The sequence below is a fragment of the Aptenodytes patagonicus genome, chromosome 12 (genome assembly GCF_965638725.1).
Source record: "Aptenodytes patagonicus chromosome 12, bAptPat1.pri.cur, whole genome shotgun sequence".
Lineage (NCBI taxonomy): Eukaryota > Metazoa > Chordata > Aves > Sphenisciformes > Spheniscidae > Aptenodytes > Aptenodytes patagonicus.
The window spans coordinates 1,538,209-1,565,490 of record NC_134960.1 but is presented as its reverse complement, the minus strand read 5'-3'; the positions used below and the strand labels follow the sequence as shown (position 1 = coordinate 1,565,490).

At 51.0% G+C, this 27,282-nt stretch overlaps 1 protein-coding gene across 4 annotated transcripts in view; it reads left to right on the top strand.

Annotated features, from left to right (window-relative positions):
- The window catches only part of ARHGAP26 (Rho GTPase activating protein 26), a 158,869-nt gene that overhangs the window by 87,012 nt on the left and 44,575 nt on the right, over window positions 1-27,282 (top strand). For all 4 annotated transcript variants that reach the window (XM_076350460.1, XM_076350459.1, XM_076350461.1 and 1 more), the window contains exons 17-18: window positions 784-889; window positions 21,699-21,858. In XM_076350460.1, coding sequence (XP_076206575.1) covers window positions 784-889; window positions 21,699-21,858 — 266 coding nt within the window. The remainder of the gene's footprint in view (window positions 1-783; window positions 890-21,698; window positions 21,859-27,282) is intronic.

The window sequence follows — 27,282 nt, the reverse complement described above, 5'->3', positions numbered from 1 at the left end:
ACAGATGGTGCAGGGGGAGCGGAGAGCTGGCTGGTGGCAGTAGCTGCTGCTGCAGCTCTGTCTTATTTTGACCATCATCTGCCAAAATGAGGGAGGCCGTTGTTCAAACAACACCTACGGTGTTCTGATGAGGTTGGTTGCGGTTCGGATGTCTGTGCCGCTTTCCTTTGGCTGCCCTGGGAGAAGGTGCTCTGTATGAGAGCAGGTAACTCTCTGTTGGCAGCTGTGCAGCCTGTGCACACGCGGGTGGCACCAGGGGGTCAGGAGGGCTCACGCGGTCCGTGGCCACATCGGTGGTGGCCTCCTTGCACGGCTCCTGCTTAGGCTGTCGGGGCACGTCTGCCAGCACCTGCGGACCCAACCAGCCTGTTGAGGACCAGATGCTACAACCTCACCGGGCGCTGTGCTGAGCACATCCTGATGGGGCTTGGGAACACATTGAACGGGAACGTGCTGATGTTCCCATTGCTGGAACTGGAGAAACACTCTGGTTACAGCCAGCCCCTTCCCTGATCGCAACTGGCTTTTCACATGGCGGGCATCTGCTCTCAGCTCACTCTTTCAGCCCATTAGTTTCTTCCTTTTGGAGACAACCGGTTGGAGTTGGTAGAAAGGGAGAGTGCCATGGAGAGTATCCGCAGCGTGCCTGGGTGTAGGGTGGAGTAGGGAGAGGGAGCCTTGGGTCCCTCCCATGTCTGTCGGTGTTAATGTTCGGGCCTGCATGTCTTCTTCCATAATAACCCCCCTGATGCGGAGATAAATCGGTTTTTATTTCCAATGCAGAACTGGAGAATCAGGAGTCGAGGGTGTCAGAGATCCACAGCCTCGTTCATCGGCTCCCGGAGAAAAACAGGCAGATGCTGCACTTGCTCATGAACCACTTGGCAAAGTACGTTTATGACTGATATGTTTTTCTCTCCTTTTTCCACTTCCTCTGAAAGTCAATAGTGGTAGAAAAGTTTCCTTGTGTGTGTGTGTGCGGTGTTGAGTCATATCTGGTTGGCGAGTAACTGGAAACCCGTGTGTGAGTGAAACGAGGGCTGACAGACGGAGCGGTGCGGGAGGGCGGGAGGGGGGCTTTCCCGCTGACCCATGTCCCTGCCGTCCCCTGCCTGTGCAGCCGTGCCCCAGCCCCGCGGCGGCAGGAGGAACCCATACGCTGCTGGGAATATAGTGTTGCTGTTAATGGCATGGTAATGGGGTTTGGCTATCCAGAAGGCAGAGCAGAGGTTAAGCTCTTTACTGGGTTTCAGATCAAGCCTAGTATTAAAGGACTAAAAGCTATTTCTTTGCTACAATAGAAGACTACTCTGGGGCATATTTTCTGCCTTTATGCAACCTGATTTACCAATACTTCTAGGTCACCTTGAAACTTTTCGAGGGCAAAGGAATTGAATAATTTTTTTGCTTTCGGTGATAGAGCTGACCTATAATTTCCCATCTTCTTCCTGCTCCTGCAGGTTGCCGTGGAAACCTTTGATTAGTGTTTAAAAAGTGAAAGCATCATCAGGTGTTTGTGCCAGCCTCAAGGCTGCGGGGTCGTACCTGCCCTTGCTGTTCGCACTGGCGCTGCATGAGCAGGAGGGATTAGGCAGGACTTGAAAACCTGGGGAATGAGTTAATCGGCATAACCATTTAGAAGAAGGTCTGGGAGAACCTGAAGTTATCTGTTTAAGAGAAAAAATGACAAATGATACTTGAAATAGGCTTAAAAATGACTCCAGATGCTTTCTTATGACACGGGTTTGTATCCATTCCACGGACTCCCCGGCAAGGCTGTTAAAAACCAAAGAGCTGGTTTAGATCTCGGCTTCAAAACCTTCTGCATTTACAGGCTCAAGCCAAGGGCCAGGCGGTTCCAGGTACTCCCATTGGCCAAATATGTGCAAGGAATCTCATAACCGCTTAAGTGCTTTTCATTTAAAGGAAAACCTCGTGGTGTTTGAGTGAGAGACATGGAGAGGGGAGGCAGGTAATACAATGGGTTTCATGCTGCTTTAGTAGGGAAGGAACTAAAACAAAACACAAACAAACAATGAGCGTAGTGGTGTGTGCTATATTAGGAAGAGAAACAGCTCATAGTGCTTATTTAATGGGAAAAAAATTATCTCAGAGAAAGGCAGGAAGCCGAGGAGCGAGAGCCTGCTCTGCAGAGCTCGCCGCCCTGCAGAAGCTGTCCCGGCCCTGGAGCCGGTGCTGTTCCTGGGGGCATCCCGGGCTGCGGGGGCCAGAGGAACAGCCAGCTCCAGGCACAGGCCCTCCAGCATCCCTCCTGCGTCAGTCCTGCAGCCCCTCCATGGCAGCTCTCCTGCCGTGTGCTGCGGGGCCGCCCGGCAAGGAGGACCTTGCTCCAGGAGCACCAGGAGGGCAGCCTGGTCCGGGACTCATTGCTGCGGCTCTTGTACATGAACCGGTTGAGGCAGTGGTACCATAAAGCTGGATTAAAGATGTTGCGGTGCAGATAAAGCTTCACATCTGCAGAAGGTGTTTGGAGGGAGGGAGAGTGTGGCAGAAGGGACGGGGGCCCGGCTGCCCCGGGTGACCTGCATGGAGAAGGGGGATGCTCTGGGAGGGGGTGGGGACTGGTGGGTTTTGGGTGCTGCCCCGTCTCTGGCGAGGGGAGCCGAGAGCACGGCATCCACAGCTAACGTGGGCAAAACTGAAGGGCCCCTTTCTGGCCCTGCCAAGCTGGGCTGCACTTCTCGGAGGGGATTGCCTCATCTGTTTCTGTTTTGTTTTTTTTTTATTTTAAGTAATGTATGAATAATCAAGATGTGCATTTTTATCAGATGAGCTAAAAAAGTATTTCTCACAGTATTACTGCAGAGATCTCTTACACTAAAAGCAGAACTCAATCTGTATCGGTCAAATAGAGAAAAAGAGTCTGTCCCGTGTTGTCTTACATCTCCTGGTTTTTTGGTTTGTGTTTTCGCTGTTGCTTACTGAAAAGGGACACGGAGCTCCTCGTGTGGCATGGGGCTGCCGTTAATAACAGTGACAAAACCATCCTAATACAGCCGATACATTAAAAAATGGCTATTATTAACACAAATTAAATATCAGCTGGGTTAAGTGCCTTTGAGGTGGTTGAGCAGTGCACTTCCTTCTACGCAGCAGAGAAGCGTCGTGGGTTTCCCGTGGCGGCTGGGTGCCCCCTGCAATTTGGCGTGCGGCGAGAGGGGCTCGTGCCCCAGCGGGCCCCACGCAGGCAGGGGGACGCCGGCGCTCCAGCTCCCGGGGAAAGCGCTGCTGCTCCCGGGCTGCGTCCCCCTGCGCGGGAGGGGAAAGGAGAGCTGGAGGCGGGGGGAGGACAGATCCCGGGGACAGGCACAGGCAGGGTGGAGGGAGGGGAGTGTATAAATAGTAAATGAAGTTTATTTCTGCCTCTTGCTGTATCTCTAAGCCTATTTGCGCTGCCTCCTGTCTCATGTTCAGGTGTCCAGGTGATTATCCACTGTGAAATACAGAGCGTGAGCAATCCCTGTCTGTGTTCCTTCGTCAGGAACGTAATGCTGCAAATTTCCTCCTCTGCTCTACAGACCCTGGTTCCAGTGAAACTTGCTATTATGATGTTAGTCTTTGACCCATGAGTAGGTGAAACCTTTAATATTACTTCTTGAGACATGTTCACGCTGTCAGGATTCCTGTGATAAACCCAGCTGTGATTTACTGTTCCTGAAAGAGAGGAGATCTTTGTTCTGATGTTTTTCCAAGGGGATCTCTGCAGAAAAGCCTGAACACCCACAGTCCAGACCGTCCCAGTAAGCCCCATGCCTGCCGCCGCTGGCCCTGCCAACAGGCATGTCTGAGGATGCAGCAACTGAAGTTAGGGAGACTCTGGTCATCTTAAAAATCGCCTGGTTTCTCTCATGTCAGGCCAGAATAGCCCACGTCTTTGAAAGAATTGAAAGGCAAACCAGCACGTATCTTCTGTTTCTTGTAGCTGTTTTAATTACCAGAGTGTCTATTGCTTAGTCAGTCTGTTACTTCTTGCAGCTTTAATGTTTGCAGGGGATGGCTGGTGAGAGTGCTCCTCATCCCCTGCTTTAAAAATAAGAAATACACTTTTTAAAAAGCTACATGAAGAACTGATGCCAGGAGACGTGGCGAGCTCGCTGTGCGAGCGTGTGTGGTACCCGAGCGCACGTGGCAGTGACACTGCCCCTTGCCACCGCGCGCTCCCCGCTCTCCCGAATGCCTTTTCCAGCATTGTTTTTTAGCAGTTTGTGCCCAGCCTTCCCCGGGCCCGTCGGGGCAGCAGGCTCGAGCTCCGCATGGCGCAGGACTCCTCACACCATCTTCAGGGTTTTCTCTTTTTATTCTGGATTTTTTTCCCACTGTTTCTAGTTGGGAAAGGAAGAAAGCAATACTTCCTCGGTGCTGCAGAGCACCTTGGGTGCAGCAGGCTGTCCCACAGCACGTCACCTAGCAACACGCTCCCGCTTGCAGGCTTCTGAGTTGTTTTGCTGCAGATATCTCCTTTTGGCCCAGCACCTATCTCCAAGAATGGCTACACTGTAGTTTCAAATGCTTTTTGTCAATAGAATGTGCCAGCTCTGATTAAACCAATACTTTTTTTTTTCTGCCAAATAAGTTAAAGCAGTTCAAAGCGAAGCAGAGGCGCGCGGTGCTGCCGAGCTTGTGGGTGGCTGCGCCGATGGTGCTGCCGGGAGTGGAGCTGGTTGCAGAAAATTGCCATTTTTGTTAGTGGAGCTGCGATATCATCCCTGTCCTTTTCTTCTCTTTTAACGTACTTTCTCATTAAGTAATAAATGCTTTGGAGGTGCAGAGCAGGAGGTTTTTGCTCTGATTATCTTTCAGATATTTAGGAATTTTTTTTTTTTCTCGGACACAATTTGACATTTGAGCCTTGCTTTGTTCTTGTGGCAGTGAGATCCAGGTTCTCCACTACAGATGGTGCCGTGCTTGTGCACCCTTCAGTGGGGCTCCCAAGACCCTCCCGCGGCTCTGCATCGCTCCGTGCACCGCTGTTGCTGCTCCGCGCGTCCCCCCGGCCCGAGGAGGAGCACGGCTGCCCCTGCCTGAGCGTCCGCTCCTCTCCTGGAAAAAGGTCAAAACAATTAAGGAGGCTGCAGAAGAAATGCCTGTACGTGTATTTAGCAGAATTAATTATCTTTAATCATTCACAGCTGCGGCCTGGCCAGCAGTGACTAGTTCCCTTTGTTTTTGCTGCCGTGGTGTTTTCTAGTTTATGTGTTTTAACCAACATGATAGTGATTGCTATCTCTAGCACAAATTGTTTTCCACTTATTGGCGTGGATGGTTTCCATGGGCTCTGCAGGGCGGCTGCTATCAGCCACGGCCCAGAGATCCAGCAAAACCCACCCTCTGTTACAGCCCCTTGGCGGGACGAGGCAGGGGCTGGACGCAGAACGAAGTGCGTTTCGGAGGGTGCTCTGCTGAACGAGGGCTTGTTGGCAAAGGCGAAAAAGAAAAAAATCCTCCAGGTCTTCTGCCTAAAAATACAACCCGGCACTTGTTTTCCTTCGCGTGGAGCAGTCCCGTCCTTGGCAGCCCCGTGCCGTGCTCCCCGGGCTGCGCTACCCGCGCAGAGACCCGCGGGAGCCAGGGTCCCCGCCAGCGGCACGGCGCTTGCCCTGATGTGCTCTCTGCCCGCTGGCTTCAGGAAACCCACCGAGGCACCTATGCGGGGCTCAGGGTGGCTGCTTCCCCAGAAATGTGCTTTTGCTTGGGTTGTTTTCCCCGTTTCCCCCCGAAGGTGCAGCCGGCGAGGAGGCTGACGCCTCTTGGCACAGCAGGTCTGATTTCATCCCCGTGGCAGCTGTTTATGCTGCTGTCTGGTAACTATTCATTTGCTTGATTTATGTATTACTTCCAGTAAGTCATTCTTGTCCAGGACATTCTGGAAATTTCCACTAGCCGCTGAGGCCTCTGAGATGCACTTCTCTCATATGCTCCTCGCCTGATTTGGCTGCCAAAAGAAAATAGCGAGCGAGCTCTCTGACCTCGCGTGGCCAGGCCAGGCAGCGATCCTCCCGCACAGCTGCCCGCTCTCCATGCTTCGGAAATGCCATTTTTTTGCCTGGTGACTGTTTCTGATCCCTTTGGGTTGCGACACTGCTGGGTGAAGCCCCGGGAGTTCGAGTGACCCAAAGGATCTGGGTGCTCCCATGGGTAGCAAAAGGCACATCACACAAAAGGTGACTCCCTGTAGCCACGCTCTGCCTTGCAGGAGTTGGGAGAATCCTGCCTGGGGCTGGTCTGTCCCCGGTCAGGCTTGTGCCGTGCTTTTTTTTCCCACTCTTTCCTTTTTTTCCTTTTTCTCCTCCTGTTTTGTTTCTCTGCTTTGTGTCTTGGTTTGGAGCATCGGGTCCTGGCCCCTGGGGAGCTGGGATGGGTGCTGCCGGGGGCTGCAGCCTGGTGAGCGTCGTGCCTCTGTCCTGTGCTGGAGCCAGTCCCATGCCAGAGCCAGTCCCATGCTGGAGCTGGTGCCAGGGCTGCTGGGCATCCCCAGAGCCGCTGTGCCGAGGCATCCTCGGTCCCATCTAACCCAGTATGCTGTCTTGCCAACGGCCGGTACGGGCGGTTTAAGGGAGAGGCAGAGAGGGGATGCTGTGGGGTGTGAGCCCAGCCCGGCTGCAGCTCCTCGGAGCTTCATCCCGACCACGGCGGCCAGCGAGCGCCAGTGCCTCCAGGTCCATCACCTGCTGGTGTGCGTGGAGGTATAGATACGTGTCGGTTCTGCTGTGGGCGTGCGTTGCCTATACGTACCTTAGGCGGGCAGGGCAAAAGGTGTGAACCAGCATACAGAGTGAGGAAGAAGGAAAGTTTAGGCTGATCATGCTAAAACAAAACAAAACAGAACAAGAACATCCTTGGTTTTGAAAATACAGTTCTAAGCAACTATTTTAAATCATCCTCTTCCCGATTGGAGCCAAGCCCACTCAGATCAATAAAAATCCCTTTTGTTTTAATGCTTTGACATGATTAGCGAGTATAGCCAGTTGTCTGTTTATTTTTCTGTTCCTGCGTGGGAAAAGCCAACCAACCAGCAGCAATGCAGCAGGCTCCCTGCAGGCAGCAGGGGAAGGGGGGGTTTGGAAGGAGCCGCCTGGGAGAGCGGGTGAAGGGGAAGGTAATAGCTTCGCAGCGTGCCGTGCCAGGGACCCGTCCTCGCTCCCAGCTCTGAGAGGGCAGCCCGACGTCCTCTGACTCTCCCTCCTCCATCGGATCGGGCTCTGTGCAAATTCTGGGATATTTTTAACGTTCGACGGTGGATGAGAGATTGCTCTGCAGATTAGTTTGAAATCTTAGTGCGCCTATCTTGCCTGGCTAATTTAATTACAGCATTTAACTGGAACCACCTGTAGCTCTGTGGAAAGACAAAGGCCGTGGAGGTCCGCAGTCCCCTGGCAGAGCCTCCAGCAGGGGCTGCGCTGCCTCTTGGGCTCCCCCGCGCTCACACGCCTTCCCAGCATTAATGAAATCTGCATGTTTGCTGTAATGTCTCCCTTGTTTTCTTAGCTTTTGCATTAGGCTCCGGAAGATAATTTTACCTTTCACATAGTTTGTTAGGCGGTTAGTGTTTTCAACCAAGGAGCTTTGCAGAGAGGAATGAGCCTGCCCTGTGCCTTCTCCTGCCTCCCCGCAGAAATCCTGTGCATGCTCAGATCCTGCAAAGGCAGAGGCAGCACTTAAACGTGGTCAGTGGGCGCTCAGACCTCCCCAGCCATCGCAGGCGGTTTCTTAGATGGTCTTGATCTGTTTGCAAATGGCCTGCATCCATTTTTCTTCTGCTACCACAAAATAATCCACTGGATTATTGATAACGTGCCAGTAGATCGGCTCCTTCCTCCTACTCGAGTTTGGAGTACATTACACCAGATACACAGCAGCAGCACAGTGAGCGCGGTCCCAAGCTGCGTTTGCAATTAGCAGCTGGGGTAACGATGACGCTGTGAATGCATTCCCTTGTTTTCCTGGTATTTTCTCCGCTCATGACTTGTGGTAAGGGGGATCCTTTCCCACCGCTGAAGCCCTTCTGTGGGAGGCAGCCCGTGCTCGAGGAGCAGCTCTGGTGTGGTGCAGCGGGTCCTTATGAACCATTCGCGCTTCGGAGCCGGAGGTGTCAAAGCCTCGCGGGGCAGCAGCAAGACCTTTGGCTTCCCCCTGTTCTTTCCTCGTCTCTCCCTCGCATGCTTTGTTCGAGGAGCTGGTGATGCTCTCTGCAGAGCGGAGACCGCTACGGGCTTAGCAGGTACTGGTGGGGGCATGGTGTTGATGGGGGGCGTGCAGCTCCCTGGGGACGCGGCCCCGGGAACGCTGGGCACACTGTACAAAGCACAAGGCTGGGTGCATGCCCTCCCCCTTGCCAGCTCTGGCTCCCTCTTGCTCTTCTGGTTTTGTTTTTAATGTGAGATTCTGCAGAATTAAAAAAAAAAAACCAACACACAAAAAACCCTGTAGGTGTTTGCTGTGTTTTTTGGGCTTGGCTTCCTGTAATGTATAAATTAGCAAAAGGTTTTGTTCTACTTCTGCAAATGAACTTTTAACCTCCTTAGCCTGGATTGTCAATAGATCAGCTGTTTGCATTTTCTGGTAGCTTTTTCTTCCATGCTTCTCCAAAAGGTCCTTATATTTTCTGAAGGCTCCCCAGTTTTTAGCTGGAGAGGAATGCACTTCAGAGACTGCAGCATCTCTCTTATCAGATTCTTCACAACTCTTATATCTTCATTGTGCATAAGAGTCATCTCTCTAGATATGATAATGGGTGTCTTAAATTAGGTTAAAGCTTACATCACCAGCGCTGGCAAGACCAATCATTTAGTAGCATGTAACGCGGAGTGCACTGGGTTTGCTGTGGAGTTTTTGTGGTTGAACATCTCTGCCGAGCTCCTGCCGGACAGCCGGGATCTCCGGGAGAAGCACCAGGCATTTTGTATTACCCAAGTGTGAATTCTTGTGGGCTTGCATTTGAACTTTACATTGTTGGATAGAGGTTGTTGATAATAATTAGCTGGATTCTTTTTAATTGTTTATCACAGTGAAACTGAAACTATGTACAGAAACAGATTGAATCTAGAGTGAGTGAAAGATTTCCAATAAATAGCTGGCGTCTCTCCCTGGTGGTGTCTCCTCTGTCCCTGCAGACAGAATGGGACTTAGACATTTTAATGAGAGCTTCTCTAGATTGCTCTTTATGCTGAACAGACCCAGTACTAAATCAAATTCAATTATATGGATTTTAGTCAAATCTTTTTTCAGCAGAAGAAAGGAGAATAAAAGTCACCAGCACCAAGATGTCTTTGAGCTGCGGTTTTCCGCGAGATGCTGGGAGTGATCCCCGGCACAGGCTGGACCTGTCTCCTCTGTCCATCTTCAAGTGACTACACCGCATGTCTAGTTAAGGTCTAGACTTTTTGTAACTACGTTCAAACTTAGAAGCATGTATTTTTAAAAACATATTCTGCTGTTGTGTGTGAAAGGCGCACCTGGAGGAGTGTGGGGCAGAGGGTCTGAAAGCCGCTGTTTGGGGCTGGGAGAGCCTGGAGGCTCCAGGAGCCACTGGCCGAGAAAAACCAAATGCAATCAGAGCTGCCATGTAGAAAAACCCTGGTGATGCTGGTACCCACGTGGGGAAAGGAGCTGGTGTGCGTAGGACATCCTCTGGCTTGGTGGTGATGCCAGGCGTACCAGGACTGAGCTGAGGGAGCCGGTCCTGCTTTCCATGGGCTTTACGTATGTGTGTACGTACAGATGTATGTGGGGCATGGGAGTCTTGGCTCCTGCTCCCTTGATCTAACTCGCCCCATGGAGGGAGGGGGCAGGAGGGTCCATCCATCGGCTGCACGGGCGCCCTGCTGTGAAGTTGGGGATTAGCAGGTGGTTATTTTATTAAATTAAATAGTTACTGTACTCTTCTAACGTAGTTCCATGGAAGTTTGTTGCAGTTTGGTGGTTATCTACTGCCATGTAAAGTAGGAGGGGCATCGTGGGGTGAGTGGGTTTGCCCACACGTGTGTGTGACAGGGTGCACAAAATCTGGGGGGGTGTTATTTTTCCAATCATTGGGCAAAACCTTGTTCCACTGGCAAAGATGGGACAAGCATTTTACCTGCTGTTGTTAACCGTGACTTTAGTTTATTCTACAAAGCTGGTTATTTCGGTATTCCCTTTCTTTCCATTTAAACGATTTTTTTAGGTATTCAGTGTTTTGGAGGGAAGGGCACTAACCTTGCATTTGTGAAGCGAACGTGCTCCAAAATACCTCTAAGGTGGAAGCAAAAAAGTCAAAAAACCTGCTTTGTTACTCTTCCCTGTGGCCGATGCACTTGCATGAATATACAGGTGTACACGAGGGTAACTTCTGCTCATTACCCTGCGGCCTGGCTCTCGGCTGTGAACTATTTCCCATGCCTCCCTGGAGGGACAGCCCCCGGCGGGCTGGAGAGCAGTGGGAGCTGCACTTGCTAAAACCGGTGCTGGTTCTTGCTGGGAGGCTTTCTGGAAGCCCGTTTACTTTGGCTGTTTTCCATCCATCAGGTAGGCTTCGGCATGTCGCTTTCCATTGCGGCAGATCTTTCAAAGGATTTCTTGTTAACATATACTTGCTCTTTCAGGCTTTTATTGCCCCGCTGGCTATGTAGGTTTTCTTATTGCAGTGTGAAAGCATCGGCAATTTCTGTTTTCGGTGGAAAACCCGTCTGTGCAGCAGGGGCTTTGCTGGGGGCACCAGAGCTGGCAGCGTTCGTGCATGGGACGGCTCTTGCAGGGCTGTAGGCACAGCTCGGGGCCGGCCAAAGCCCCACTTCAGCACGAGCCGCGGCGGCGGCTGTTGCTAATGAGTACAATAGCTATTATTATTGTAAAGAGGAAAGACATAATTAAGTGTAGCAGGCTGAAGTTATAACTGAATGCTGTGTTTGCACATGTACAGCCAAAATTAAGGGAAGAAGCGCAAGGCTGGTGGTTCAGGGTGTGGGGTATGGGGTATGGGAATTGCATTCACCTGGTGTTGCCTCTTGGTTGCATGCTGTGAACGTGAAGTTGGCTGGTGTGGCATTGGGGTTTGGCCCCTGTAGGGAAGGGTGTAGATCCTCTGCGGTGCCCGGCATGCTGTGCCGTGGGCTGTGGGAAGGGTGCCAGTCTCAAACAGGGCATCGCCATTGCGGGGTGGCAGCGGCACAGGGGACAACGTTTGCAGCCTTGGCAGCCCCCAGTCCAGCTCCGTCCACGGGGGACGTTTGGGGGCGAAGTCCCCCTTGGCTGGCTGTATTTCTGCAGGTGGAAACTGCAGTGACACTTTAACATCAACTCGTGGCTGTGCCCGTGGCTTTCACCAGGGCGTCAGTGGAAACCCGCGGTGCTGCAGAGGCCGTGTCGGGGGGGTGGGGAACATGCCAGCCCTGTGCCACTCACCCCAGCTGTAGCCTTGGGCTGAGGGTTGGTGAGCAGGTTTGGGATCCCCCTATCAGCGCGTCCCCCTGAGATCTCCCATCACGCTCAGCTTGCCCAAAGCCAGAGAGGATGGCTTTGGAAACCAGGTGACTTGGTCTGGAAAGCCTGAATCAGAGGAGCATTGCAGCACCATATGTGTTTTCCTTGCAAGTCACAGCACGTATGGTATTCACACTGATTAGGCTTACCGATACTGAACTTCACATTTGGCCTCTGCATCTGTTCAGTGTGATATGAGCACTGCTTTTTTTTTTTTCCCTGGGAGTGAATCCAAGCATCCAGCTGTGGCCAGATTCACCCGGGAGAAAAAGAGAGTCTTGTTGGAGCAAGTCAAACAGCCAAGAAACAGTGCAGGCGCATGTTTCGTCCCAGCTCAGCAGGGAAACCCGAGAGCAATGCGGTTGTTTGCTGAAAACCCCTTTAATTCTCAACATTGCATCTGAAGGTTTTGTCAACTGTGTTCAGAAAGTTTCTCCTTGTCTTTGCTGGGAGGTTTTGTATTTCCCTGGTGATCTGTCCTCCTTTCGGATCCGCTGGCCTCCATCTGCATTCCTCAGTACTTGGCTCTCCCCGCTCCTTGCTTGAGTGGCGGTGCTGTAGAAGTTCCGATGCTGTAAGTCTCTGCAGCCTGCAAAAGCTCGGGCTGCGTACGGTGGTGTTTTGCCCATGTTCCTGTCCCTGTTCCTGCGTGCTGAGAACATGCAGTGACCACATGGCGGCTGAGCGAGCCCAGCGAGCTTGTCCTCCCGCGTCTCCAGACTCCTCTGGCCCTTGCAGAGCTCCCCTCATCCAAGAGCAGCCCAGAAGAGCACAGGCATATCCAGAGCCTTAATAAACACAACAGGATAAATCATGGTTATGCAATTTGTAAGTGTATCGTTTCTGTGCGTGTGTGCCCTGGCTTGGGAGATGGAGCGGAGCTGGCCGTGCTCCCCGGTTCTCACTCACACGGCTATGTGCCGCAGGCCACTGCAAATCCATCTCCCCGTCTCCTCCACTTATGCACATGTGCCTTTTAGGAACGATTATCCAAATGCACGGTTGCCTGATTTAGCTACCTGGGACACCAGCGGTTAGTGCTGCAGGTGTAATTTCTTTTTAACGTGCCACAGCCTTTTTGGTTCTCTTACTGTGAGCGATGGATGGCATTTGTGTTTACAAGGCACTTGACGAAGAATTTCTATTTGCAGTCTCCTCTGTTTCTGATATCTAATATTTTCATGATTATTGTTGTTAGTCTTATTTTAAAACTTGAGCTGTTTGTTTCCTGACCCAAGGTTGCTTTTGACAAAACTTGGTATTGGGCTTCTCTGTTTTTGGGTACCAGGCATGGCATGGATGCTAGTGCCGTTCAGTCTTCCTTCCTAGCACAAGGAGGTGGCCGCGCACAGACAGGTTTCACAAGCTCTGCGTTGCAGCGCAGCATTTTACAATGCACCTGCAATAAAATGCCTGCTGCACTCCCAGCCGTCGGGGAGTTCCCGAGGCATGCATGCTGCCGGGGCTGGGTGGCCCGCGGTGGGTTTAAGCGAGGAGCGAGCAATCCCCAGGGACCTGCGGGGCCACTCTCTCCCAGGGCACAGCTCCTCCGGCCCTTCAGAGAGGGGCCAAGCCAAGCAGCGGGAGCCGCTGGTGTGGCGGTCAGCCCGGCCCTCACCCGGCTCCTCGCCCAGCTCTCCACCTACACGCTCATCAGCTGCAGCCCAATTAAACTCAATAATGTGCAGGGATGACTTGAATGCACCCAGGAACATTTCCCAGAACTCATTAGATTTTATCTGATAAATACCACCAATTGTGTGCGCTAGCAGCCGCCTGCTCTCTGTCCGGCAGCGTGCGCGATCCAAATTAAATGGATGGAAGTGGGGGGAGCTGAGGGGGCAGGGGCACTGGCGGCGGGGTTTCGCTTGAATGAAGCCCGGCAGCCTTGCTGAGCCTCTCCCCCGAGCAGGGAGCTGTACTCCCCCAGACATGATTCGCTTTGCGAGGACTCGGTGGGAACACGGCTGCTGCTTTGGTTGGGTCTTGCCGGCGTGGGTTAGTACAGCTCTTCCACATACCAACTCGCTCACGACCAAGTGGATGGTGGATCCATAGATGCCCCTGTCGCCCAGCGTGGTGTCTGCATTCTCAGTGCTTTTTATCTTTCATTCACGTCAAGAGTCAAATGTAAGTGTTTAATCTGTAACAAATTACCCAGAGCAGCCTAAATAATTTTGGGGATCGCTAGCCCTCTGCATGATTGGCGTTTCATGTTAAATAGAAGCTCTAATGGTGGTGGCAGACATGAAATATATTTTTACCTGTAGCAATATGAATTACCTGCATTATTTTCCATCCTATAAGGTCTTGTTAGGCCAGCCATAGCAAGCACTTTGTTTTCAAAGGTTTGTCCCAGGCATGGAAATAGAAACACTCCAGACTTTGCCTTTGTTCTTTTTCAGATGTTTGTTTTCTCAGAGATTTTTCTCTGAATCAGGGAAGATATTTGAACTAATAACAGCACTTTTTGGCTGAGGCTTATATACATGTATTTTATATATAAAATATGTACACAAAGTAATTCCAGCCACAGATAGCAAGAGTTCTGTGGGGAGCAGAGCCAGGTGCCCCACGTGGCATCCCCTGGAGAGGACGTTGCTGCCTGTGGAGGTGTGTGGTTGCCGGTGCCCAGCGCGGCTGGGGCAGCGGGTCAAGCAGTGTGTTCACTGAGGTAACAGCACGTACCAGCAGGACCGTGTCCACCAGTATTAAATAATCCCACTGATGCCAGTTCACAGCCCAGAAGTCTCAAGTTCATACATTTTTTGTTGCCCTTGGCTCTGTGCGTGGTGTTAAGCTGCGGTGCCTGCAGCTGCTGCTCGGCCCCCAGCGCTGGGCTGGTGCCGGGTCTCGGCCGTGTTACTGGGAGGAGTGGGCAGCTCCCACGTGCTGCACCCGAGCGTTCTCTGCTGCTCCTGCAACACAGGTTTATTTGTAGGTCTCTGGAGAAGCAAGTGAGTTCTTAATTGGATTTCTATGAAAATAAATATGAGCTGTTGACCAGGCTGAAGAAACAAATCATTAATGTCTGTAAAATAAAAGAGGGCCAGTGCAGCACTTCCCCCAGCCTGCAGCACCTCCAGCTCCGCTGCATTTCTGCTCTGTTACACGATGCTGATTGCAAGCCATTGCAACGAAGAAATATTTACTGTTCCTGTATGCTTTCTCTGCACTGAAGCTTGACTACCAATTACTCTGTATTAAATTATGTTTGGTCATGCCGGTGATTATACAGTATCCAAGCAACCCAGGCATAATCTAATTTAGAATCATAGAACCGTTTAGGTTGGAAAAGACCTTTCAGATCATCAAGTCCAACCGTTAACCTAGCACTGCCAAGTCCACCACTAAACCATGTCCCTTAGCGCCACATCTACACGTCTTCTAAATACCTCCAGGGATGGCGACTCAACCACTTCCCTGGGCAGCCTGTTCCAATGCTTGACAACCTTTCGGTGAAGAAATTTTTCCTCATGTCCAATCTAAACCTCCCCTGGCGCAACTTGAGGCCGTTTCCTCTCGTCCTGTCGCTTGTTACTTGGGAGAAGAGACCGACCCCCACCTCGCTACAACCTCCTTTCAGGTAGTTGTAGAGAGTGATGAGGTCTCCCCTCAGCCTCCTTTTCTCCAGGCTGAACAGTCCCAGTTCCCTCAGCCGCTCCTCATCAGACTTGTTCCCCAGACCCCTCACCAGCCTCGTTGCCCTTCTCTGGACACGCTCCAGCACCTCGATGTCCTTCTTGTAGTGAGGGGCCCAAAACTGAACACAGTGTTCGAGGTGCGGCCTCACCAGTGCCGAGTACAGGGGCACGATCACTTCCCTGCTCCTGCTGGCCACACTATTTCTGATACAGGCCAGGATGCCATTGGCCTTCTTGGCTGCCTGGGCACACTGCCGGCTCATGTTCAGCCGGCTGTCGACCAGCACCCCCAGGTCCTTTTCCGCCAGGCAGCTTTCCAGCCACTCTTCCCCAAGCCTGTAGCGCTGCATGGGGTTGTTGTGGCCGAAGTGCAGGACCCGGCACTTGGCATTGTTGAACCTCATACAATTGGCCTCATCCTGTCGATCCAGCCTGTCCAGATCCCTCTGTAGAGCCTTCCTACCCTCGAGCAGATCAACGCTCCCGCCCAACTTCTTGTTGTCTGCCAACTGACTGAGGGTGCACTCGATCCCCTCGTCCAGATTGTTGATAAAGATATTGAACAGAGCTGGCCCCAAAACTGAGCCTGGGGAACACCACTTGTGACCAGCCGCCAACCGGATTGAACTCCGTTCACCACAACTCTTTGGGCCCGGCCATCCAGCCAATTTTTTATCCAGCGAAGAGTACGCCCGTCCAAGCCATGAGCAGCCAGTTTCTCCAGGAGAATGCTGTGGGAAACGGTGTCAAAGGCTTTACTAAAGTCTAGGTAGACCACATCCACAGCCTTTCTCTCATCCACTGAGCAGGTCACGTTGTCATAGAAGGAGATCAGGTGAGTCAAGCAGGACCTGCCTTCACAAACCCATGCTGACTGGGCCTGATCGCCTGGTTGTCCTGTACGTGCTGCGTGATGGCACTGAAGATGATCTGCTCCGTAACCTTCCCCGGCACCGAGGTCAGGCTGACAGGCCTGGAGTTCCCCGGATCCTCCTTCCAGCCCTTCTTGTAGATGGGCGTCACATTTGCTAACCTGCAGTCAAGTGGGACCTCCCCGGACAGCCAGGACTGCTGATAAAGGATGGAAAGTGGCTTGGTGAGCACTTCTGCCAGCTCCCTCCGCACCCTTGGGTGGATCCCATCCAGCCCCATAGACTTGTGTGTGTCTGAGCGGTGTAGCAGGTCGCTAACCGTTTCCCCTTGGATTATGGGGGCTTCATTCTGCTCCCTGCCTTCCAGCTCAGGGGGCTGGGTACCCGGAGAACAACTGGTCTTACTGTTAAAGACTGAGGCAAAGAAGGCATGAAGTACCTCAGCCTTTTCCTCATCCTTTGTCGCTATGTTTCCCCCCACGTCCAATAAAGGGTGGAGGTTCTCCTTAGCCCTCCTTTTGGTGCTAATGTATTTATAGAAACATTTTTTATTGTCTTTTACGGCAGTAGCCAGATTAAGTTCTAGCTGGGCTTTGGCCCTTCTAATTTTCTCCCTGCATGACCTCATGACATCCTTGTAGTCCTCCTGAGTTGCCTGCCCCTTCTTCCAAAGGTCATAAACTCTCCTTTTTTTCCTGAGTTCCAGCCAAAGCTCTCTGCTCAGCCAGGCTGGTCTTCTCCGCCAGCTCGTCTTTCGGCACATGGGGACGGCCTGCTCCTGCGCCTTGAAGATTTCCTTCTTGAAGAATGTCCAGCCTTCCTGGACTCCTTTGCCTTTCAGGACTGCCTCCCAAGGGACTCTTGTCAAGCAGCCTCCTAAACAGGCCAAAGTCTGCCTCTGGAAGTCCAAGGTGGCAGTTCTGCTGACCCCGCTCCTTGCTTCTCCAAGGATCGAAAACTCTTATCATTTCATGATCACTATGCCCAAGACGGCCTCCAACCGCCACATCACCCACAAGTCCTTCTCTGTTCACAAACAACAGGTCCAGCGCGGCACCTTCCCTAGTTGGCTCATTCACCAGCTGTGTCAGGAAGTTATCTTCCATGAACTCCAGGAACCTCCTAGACTGTTTCCTCTCTGCTGTACTGTATTTCCAGCAGACATCTGGTAAGTTGAAGTCCCCCACAAGAACAGGGGCTAGCGATTGTGAGACTTCTCCCAGCTGCTTATAGAATATTTCGTCTGCCTCTTCATCCTGGTCGGGTGGTCTATTACAGACTCCCACCATGGTATCATCTGCCTTGTTGGCCTTCCCACTGATTCTTACCCATAAACACTCAACCCTATCATCACCATCATTAAGCTCTAGACAATCAAAACACTCCCTAACGCACAGGGCTACCCCACCGCCTCTCCTTCCTTGCCTATCCCTTCTGAAGAGTTTATAGCCATCCATTGCAGCACTCCAGTTGTTTCCATGATGGCAACTATATCATAGTTTTCCTGCTGCACAATGGCTTCCAGCTCCCCTTGTTTGTTGCCCACGCTGCGTGCATTGGTCTAGATGCACTTCAGTTGGGCTATTGATCCCACCACCTTTTGGGGGGAGAAACCCTAATTCCTACATGACCATTCTCGGGTGCTTCTGTGGTTTCTAACACATCCATAACCCTTGCGTCTTTGCTCCCGCATGGATCTCCATCCCCTAGCTCCACTGAGACGGGCAGACCGAAGGACCTCGCTAGCACACCGTCCCTCAAACATTGGCATGCCCCCCCCAGGCTTATCTCTAGTGAGCCTGGTTTTATCCCTTTCCCCCTTCAAATCTAAGTTTAAAGCTCTTTCAAAGAAAGAGCCCTGCTAACTCCTGTACAAAGATCCTTTTCCCCCTTTGAGACAGGTGTACCCCGTCTGTCACCAGCAGGCCTGGTGTCGCGTAGACCAACCCATGATCAAAAAACACACAACATGGATTTACTCCGCTCCCATTCTCCTTTGTTTTTCTGAAAGTGAATGTAAAGTGAGCAGGCATCCACGGACACCCCCAGGAAACACGACCTGCCTGTTCAGTTGCAGGGACAGCGCTCCCACAGGAGCCCTCGGCTCCCGGCCCGGGGTGTCCCCTTGGGTGGCAGAGCTCGGTCTCCAGCTCCTTTGGCTGGGTGCTTGCAGTAGCCAACACACCTCTTGGGATTGCACCAAATGGGTCAGATCTTTATGGAACAGTTTCTTTGCAGGGCTGCTCACTGGTGGTGCATTGCAGAGTGCAGATATTCCCCCGGTCAAGGGGCTCCGCAGCCTGTCCCACGCTGCCGGGCTGATCTCCCGCTGATCCCGGAGACACATGGGAACCATCGTGTGCTGTGAGGAGGAGGAACAACCTGGAGTCCAAAAGTCAGTGATAGCCCCAAGCAGAAGTTAAGAGGTTGCTCTGCACGTTTCTCCATTAGTTCTTGCTTCCCACCTCCTGCTTGTGCTGGAAGTGATTTCTGCAAAGCGTGGATGGAGAGAGAACTGAAAAAGGACCCATCTAAATTAATATTAGTGCAATTGCTTTAAGAGTGCACCGGGGGGCAGAAAGAAAAAGCAGGTTAAAAGGGAAATACAGCAAATACTTGGAAACCTTCTAAAGGGCAGCTCAGGAATGGCACTAACAATGCCTGCCAAAAAGCACCAACATTAAGCACACTTTGGGACGAGAACACCCCATCTTTAGAAACTGCAGCATTATTTTGTAGTACAAAGGATGATGAAAAGGTATAATTTATAGTAAATTATCATGTGGATAATGGATATGGAATTTGAAGGATGTGAAAGGTGAATCATGTTTTGTAGCATAGCTTTGGTAACCGAGCATTGTGAAGACTACTGCTGGAAAAGTACCCATGGTACAGATCAGAAGTTCATGTGCCACCAGACCTGCACAGTTGCAAAGTTGTTTCCACACTTTACAAATTCAAAGCAAACATGGTGAAGAGAAATTTGGTGCCGGCTGCGGGACAGAGGCGAGGGCCAGCGCTCATGTCTGGGCATGTGGGCGCTCCTCGGGCAAAGGGCAGAGCCAGGTCTGCGGCTGGTGCTGCAGGACCGTGCCGTGGTTGGGAAGCCATTAATAGTTTAGTCTGAAATAATTAACAGGGCTGTGCACAGCTGCCTAGCCATAATGAGTCCATGACAATGCAATTTATTAGAGTGATGTATTACATGGTAACGGTAATGAGAAATGGAGGGACCTAATTTTGTAAGACTTAGATCAATTCAGTTGTTTTTTTATAAATGAACATTGTTTTACTAACCACAGAAGGTCATTGAAATTATTATTTTATTAGTACTTTTCAAAACTATTTGAATTATAGCTGCTTTTTTCAAAATCCAAATAGGAGCATGTGAACGTGTTTCTGAAATACAGGTGTTGTTGCAATGTAAAAATGTCATTGGCATTTGTAAATGTCTTGATAAGGAGGTGGGTTGGAGTGGGGGAAAAGGTTTGAATCCCTATATAAGTAGGAGGTTTATTCCTGTAAGTAAGCAAGTTTTTTCCTGAGTAAGAATTTGTTTCCTATTGGACGACTTCTGCCTTTCTCTCCACTCCGCGAGGTTGTGATCCCCTAAAGAAAGTTTGCTTCTACCCTACCAGCTCTGCCGGTTGGAGCAGGCTGGTGCCGGTGTTGCTGCGTGCGCAGCTTGGCCAGCTCTTGCCTTCGGTGAGGACGGGGAGAGGCTCTGCACCCGCCTGGGAACGGGGACACTCAGCCGGGCTGGGTGGAGGCGATGGGGAGGGCGGGATGGCAGCAGCCCCGCCGGGCAGTGCATCGCCTCGCTGCCGGCGCGGGGCTCCTTCCTCCTCGGGTTCTCATCTCCGTAACCGGAGCCTTTCTCTGGGGCAGCCCATCTCCCGCAGCGCTGCAGTTTACTGACACGGGAGATTTCTCAGACACTTGTGATAAAATATTCAGAGCTTCCTGACAGTGGGGGAAGTTATGGGTAAGAGAGAGGTCCTACAAAGCTCCCAAGGGACTTTGGCCAGGACCTCCGCACCTTTGAAGTTGTAACCCAAGTCCAGACTTGGTGGAGGTGACAGCTCTGTGTATTCTCCAGGGACATAACAAACACCAGAGGTGAGACTTATTGCCTGGATGGAAAATAGAGCTGAAGTTGCTGTTGTTGGGGAGCTAAGCCAACAGTCCTGAGCCCCTGAGCATCCCTCAATGATGAGGTCCTCTTCTGCTGCCTAAGGAGCCGCATATAGGGATGAGGAACGAAGAGTCCCTTGCTGGATCAAGTGAGAGTTGGATGAAAAAGGATGGAAAGCATCTTTTCTTTTAAGCCAGCCCTAGCTTACACTGTGCTGAAATAAGCTAAGCATGCACAAAAATGAGCGCTGTGGTGTCTTGGCCCTGAGACAGTAATAAAAGCTCACGGCAATAACTTTTTGGGACAATCCAGCAAGATCTGAGTTTCAGCCTCACTTTGTGCTAGCCTAGTGCATTTCTCCAGGGAAAACAGGAGAGAAAGAGTAAAGGAAAAGACACTTAAAAAAACCCCTTAGGCTAAAATTGTGTGATTGCACTGCCTGAAGTCATCGAGTTTCCTGGTTGAAGAGGTCAGGAGAAAACCACAAGAAAGAGTCGCGGAGATGGGGCTGTAGGGCTTCCACCGCAAGTCCTTGTTGCGTCACCCACGCACGTGTCGTTGTGTTACGTGTCGTTGTGTGACTCCAGCACGTGACTCAGCTGGAGTCCACGGTACCCGGTGACGTTGGTCCATGCCTCAACCAGGTGTTTGCCATGGAGCAGCCGAGCGCCTGGGTCCCCCGGCACTTGCAGTTGGACACGGCCCGGGGACCTCCGGGCTGCGTTCCACATTGCAGCGTGCCCTTGGTGCACGGCAGTGGGGCTCTCTGGGGCCGAGCCGGGGCAGAGGACGTGACCCAGGAGGGCTGCTGATGCTTTGCACCACTAAGACCAGGGGCCAGACTGGAGCTACTCCGAAGTAACCCCCCCAAATGCACATTAGTGCCAGGTCCTCAGCGCGAGCTGTTTCACTTTGCTGAACTGATCTGCTCCCGCTGGGCTGCAATACTTGCGAACATAAAAATAGATGGAGGTGACAGGGAGGAAGGCTCAAGTGTCTGGGTCCCCGGGAGAGCAGGTGTCCATGTCGGGCAGATTCCTCGGTGGGGCGGAGAAGGGCGCGTGTGCATGCATGTGGGTGCAGGGGTAAAGCCCAATCTTTTCCTTCCAGCCTGTTTTGGTTGGGCTGGATGGGGCTGACCTCTGGTGCAAGCAAAAGCTTAAATGGGTGAGAAGGAATTGGATTTTGGAACATATTAGGTCACTCATTCAGTTGGAGAGCAGCATGTGTCAGAGGTCCAACAATTTGTTTTTAGAAGGGTTTTAAGCATTAATGATTCAAGATGTTTTCCTGGGAGTGGTTTGCAACATGAGACTCAGTGGCCAGCATAGCGTTGAGGTTTTATGGGATTAGTCAATTCACTAAGGCTGAAAGGTCTCTAGTAACACAATAGTTAAATTTGTACTTTTCCACATGGCTGAGCCTTCAAGAAGCTCACCAGGAGCGTAAAAAATGTAAACAGCATTGTAAGCTTTGTGCCAGCCATGAGGCAGGGAGGGGGTTTCCGTGTGGATTAGTTCTATCACCTACTTTTTTTCTTTTTTTTTTCTTTCTTTTTTTTTTTCCCAGAGTTGCAAATAATCACAAGCAGAACCTGATGACTGTTGCTAATCTGGGTGTGGTATTTGGGCCAACACTGCTTCGACCTCAAGAGGAAACAGTTGCTGCCATTATGGACATCAAATTTCAGAACATCGTGATTGAAATTTTAATAGAAAACCATGAGAAGGTAATGGCTTCACTTGCTTCTTTCAGTGCAATTAATTTATGAGAACGAATTTGTCTCTCTTTACAAACTGCAGCCCCCTCTCCCAGGGCCCCCCTTGCTCCCCGTGGCCAGCGGCACCGGTGGAGGCGGCTTTGCTGCCGGCGGTGGGGGTGTGCCTGGGAGGGGGGCTGCCCAGGCGTTCCTACCAGCGATTGACACGGCTCGGGTTATGGCGTAGAGGCTCCAAAACTGACGATTCTCGGGCTGTAGTTGTGTAACCAGTGCTGCTGGTAACCAGCCTTTTTTATGGTCAGCTCAGTGTGAGTTGTCATGTCCGTGTCTCCATTACAGAAATCCCCCTTTCTTTCCCCTTTCCATTGTTTAATAGGAAGTTGCCCTTAGTTTCAAGAGAGATTAGCACTAAAAGAAACTAGTGCAAGATGAAGGCCTAGGCTGGCTTCCTGCTTTTCTGACTAAATCGGTGTTTATTCAAGCACTGGCTTTATCCACAACGTTGATCTCCTAAATTATGATGCATTTGTGTTTGTCGGCTGTAAGGATGTTCTTGTCTGTCAGTGGAGCAGACGCGGTTTAGTGGGGCCATGGCGCTGGCTGTCCCTCCCAGCCGGCTGTGTGAGGTGGCTGCATGCAAACGGCAGTGCTAAAAAAATGCCATTTTCTTCTAAATTCAAACAGTTCCCTATTGACAATCTTTTGTTCGCCTGGTTTTGGTTGGAAAGAATTAACTAATTTGTGCCTTCAGGCTGCAAAGAAAGAAGTAGAGGCAGGCTTGCCCCAGGCTGGGGCTGCCGTGGCAGAGTGGCATCGCGGCTCCGGTGCGGGGTTTTGCTTGTAGATGTCTTGAACATAAAAGGTTTCTTGCAGGTTAAGGTGCAAGGCTGAGCCTCTGGTACGTGCAGTGCAGGCAGCAGTCCCAGGGCACGTCTGCCTAGGGCTGCAAAGGGGCATCGACAGCGCAGTCAGCGGGGATGGGGAGACAGTGTCTGTGGTTCATGTGTTCTTTGAAAAATTGCTTCCACAGGCACATAAAGGCCATGGTATTTATTTAGGACAGAGGAGCTATTTTCTTCTCCTCCGTGCGGAATGTAATGGCAATGATGGCTTAATTACGAGCTGCTGTGCAGAGGGGCGTGCGAGCAGCAGTGATGAGCCTGCGGTCATGGGCGAAGCCCAGCTCCCTCAGCCCTGGTCCTGCATGGAGGAACCGGCATAAATCCTCGTGTCGGCCTTCGATGGTGACCTCTGTCTGTCTGTCATCAATCTGTCGGTACAGAGAAGCATTTACCACCTCTCCCTGGCTCTCGGTGGTGATGAGCTCTTTGGCTGTGCCGCCAGCGTCACAAGCAGCATGGCGCCGCTGCGAGCGTGTGTTATCTCCCCCTCACTGTGCTTTATGGAGCCCTTCCCTCGCGGGCCCTTATAGAAACATGTCTTTAGACATTGATTTTTTTTCTGCCTGAACCGGGTCTCTTGCTGTGCCAGCCAAGCCCTCTGTCAGCTGGCATCTGTGGAGGAATCGATGACAGATTTCTGCAGTGATCGCGCCTGGGTGGGCTGCAGGGCTCGTCTCTGCTCACCAGCCAAATTACAGCTCCTACCCCAGGGTGTCCTGGTGCTTCGATGGTTCCCCCTCCTTAGAAGTAATTTATGGCACCAGAAGAAGGGTGAATCTGCAAGTTGGTTACATACATTCGTCGCCCATTAATTCTGCGGGTGGGTGTACCTGCTGCCCGGGGCACTTGGGTGCAGCGAGGGCTGAAGTTGCAGGGTGCTGAGCTGCCCTCGCGGGGCTCGCAGGGCTCACGGGGCCGTGGCCGTCTGTGGCTGCCACTTCGCACAAGGATGCTGCGAGCGAAACGCCTGTGAACCCGTGTCCCCATTTCTCCAGGGCTCTTGGGAAGAGGTCCTGGGAAGGAGGGAGATAGGAAGAGGTAACTCCAGGAGAGGAAAATCTCTTAAATGCAGTGTTAGTGCCGGTCCAGCTCCTGCTTTAGGACTGTTTCGTTTCAGTGTATTTCTTAATTTGAATTGATTTGAGCTCACTGAAGGTTCCCCACAGGAGCTGCTGTAGGTGATTAGCAATATGCAAGTTGCCTGCGCTTGTACTGCTGGTGCTTTATATTGTTTTACACCGGTGACTCACAGACACTGTTTATGATTAAGTACATTCGCAGGGAAAATGTAATTGATTTGAATGGTTCCTGGCAATCAGCAACTGTCTGGTATAACATTATATTTCCCCCAGGTAAGTGGAATACCTCTCCCGTCAAAATTACTGTTGTCATTGTGTAACCAAAAAATAAAAAAGCAAGCTTGGTGATGACATCCCTTAGTCTGAATAACTGCTGGCAGCTTGTTTACACAGTCGCTTCAGTAGGCTTATCTGATTGCCGGGGCAGTGGAGAGGGTTTCAGGAGGGTTAGTCAGCGTTCCCTGCTCGCCTGCCTGCATTTGCAGTCACCCCACCTGAGATTTGGCTCATCTCATTTGGGTCTGGAGAACAAGTCTTATGAGGAGCGGCTGAGGGAACTGGGGTTGTTCAGCCTGGAGAAAAGGAGGCTGAGGGGAGACCTCATCGCTCTCTACAACTCCCTGAAAGGAGGTTGTAGCGAGGTGGGTGTTGGTCTTTTCTCCGAAGTAACAAGCGATAGGACGAGAGGAAATGGCCTCAAGTTGCGGCAGGGGAGGTTTAGATTGGATGTAAGGAAAAATTTCTTTACTGAAAGAGTGGTGAAACATTGGAACAGGCTGCCCAGGGAAGTGGTGGAGTCCCCATCCCTGGAGGTATTTAAAAGACGAGTAGATGAGGCGCTTAGGGACATGGTTTAGTGGGCATGGTGGTGTTGGGTTGACGGTTGGACTCGATGATCTTAGAGGTCTTTTCCAACCTCAATGATTCTATTCTATGATTCTATCTTCCACCTGAGATTATCCCTGGGGAAAAACATTCATCCCGAAGCCATAAAAGTATCAGAGAAGGATGCTTCAGGATACGGTGCTGATCTTCCAGTGTCTTCACTGATTAACATAAACTTGTGCTCCCTTCGGCGGTACCTCCGGATTAATGTGTGCCCTGCGCATGCAATGGTTCCGATGCGCCTCGGGAGCGATGTGCAATTTGGAATCGTAATCAGCAAAACAGGGACTTTCTGAAGGTTCCTGGAATGACTGGTAAATTATGGTTTGCTCTGTGTTGCCAGAGCATCCGACACAGACCATTAAACCCTGTGTGTAATCCAAAAAGTTAAATTGTTTCTGGAGTTTTAACAGGTTTCCAGGTCTCGGATCCAAATTGTTTGTTATACTTGCAATAACAGCAATAAACTCTGAGATGGTTTTTAAAGCTTCTCAGACATGTTCTCCTCGAGAAGGTCTCTGCACATCAAGGTATCACAGCCCTTGCGTTTGTCTTTATGGTGGCAGCTGCCACTGGGAACTGCTGCACTTTGGGTGATCTCCCATGGGTTGTACTGACACCAGATCTTCTGGAAATGTGGAATAGTGTTGGGATGAGAGTAGGATCGGAGCTTAGGGAGGAGGGGATGACAGCTCCATTTTCCTGCCAGATGTTCCAACGCAGCAAACAGGAGCCCTGAAAAAGCCAAGTGGGAGCAACGTGCCCGGCTCTCGGCTGCTCAGCACTACCCAAGGAACCAACAAAATGTCAAATTGCTACTTAATAAGATTTATCCATTAGTGATTCTCAGCCTTTTCTGTGTATGTTTGTGAATATGATACATTAAGGTAATGCGTTATAAAATATATCCTGATTATATATAATTAAACCAGGGAAGTGGTTGAGTCCCCATCCCTGGAGGTATTTAAAAGACGTGTAGATGAGGCGCTTAGGGACATGGTTTAGTGGGCATGGTGGTGTTGGGTCGACGGTTGGACTCAATGATCTTAGAGGTCTTTTCCAACCTTAATGATTCTATGATTTTATGATTCTATGAAATGGATAAAATGATTTTTCTCCTATGGGTCTGGATGTTGCCATGACAGGCAAACCAAGAGTGCCTCCTGTGCAAAAATGATAAGAATGCTGTGTTGTATGCCTAGTTACTCAACTGATTGCCATTTAACACCATATTTCTGATTTAAAAATTAAAAGCTAGCCAAAAGTAATACTGAAATATTATTACATCTGACAGTTGCAGCTGTCCATCCATTTTCTTTTCCACAGCTTAAATTTTTATAGCTCTCTGGAAAAGGCCATTGTTCTGAAATGTTACAAAATTAAGAGATCGATTTACTGTCTTGATGATGTTCCCTCCAGATGAAGGATTGACCAGGTGAAATGTTAATGCAGCCAGTATTGATGACAAATAGGAGACTAGTTTATGCAGGGAATTACACAGACCCAAACACTAACCTCAGTAAACGGTAAGGACTAATACTAAAGTCAAAGCCCTCAGCACCTCGTCTTCGTTTTATTCTTTTCTGTAATTAGCAGAAATGTTTAGCAATGCTGGTGGCAGTGGTTTTAGCCGTTCCTCACGTAAGGCTTTGTACCACTGGCATTTTGAACATCGCAGCAGCTTCTTATTCTCCAAGTTCCTTGTGTGAGTCCAGATGTAGATTGGTGCATGGGACTACACCAAGCTGTTGGCCGGAGCAGAGACCAGGGGATGGATCTTTGTATGCCGTTACATCGCATTCCTCTGATTTGGGAAGGATACCTAACCTCTGGTTTTCACCTTCCTTGTAATAAAATGGGCATAATGGGGTAATTAATGCCAAGCACAAGGAGATCCTCCAGTGCATGCCGGGATGCGGGGAAGGAAGGAGGGCTCTGACGGAGGGGGCACCATCCCTGGCCCCACCAGTGCCTCCAGTGCAAGCGCGGGCAGCCTGGCAGCGGGGTGCAATTCCTCCGAAACCCATGGAAAGCGCACATGCCTCATCCCTCTCCTTGCACAGAGCAGCCGTCGGTGCTGGGGAGACACCCCTGGTCCTCAGCGCTGGTGGTGGGGCCACGGGTCCGTCTCTCTGGAAGAGGTGCAGGATAAAGGATGTAGCAGCGCCTGGATGTGTTTCATTCAGAGGTTTCATTCAGCCTTTTAACAATCATCCGAGATGAGGTGCCGCCGAGTCGTTGCGGTTTTGCAGACAGGGGAGAAGGTGATGTGGAGCCGCGAAATTGCCGCTTGCATCAGGCTGAGTGAGTGCGCGAGGTATGGCTGTAAATGTGATTTATGAATCCTGGCTGCTCCTCTCCCACTCCAGCTATTAAACTGTCTCTCTCTCCCCGTTAATTGGACTCTGTGACTGGGAGAGCTATAACACAGGTTTGTGCAGTGAGGAGCGTCTCGGCTATTCTTGTTAAATTGAAAAATGAAACAAACCTGAGAAACTTTCCTGTGAAGAAGAGTGGGGGTTTTGTGCAAGCGATGTCTGAGCTGAGGGAGATGGAGTAGGAGGTTC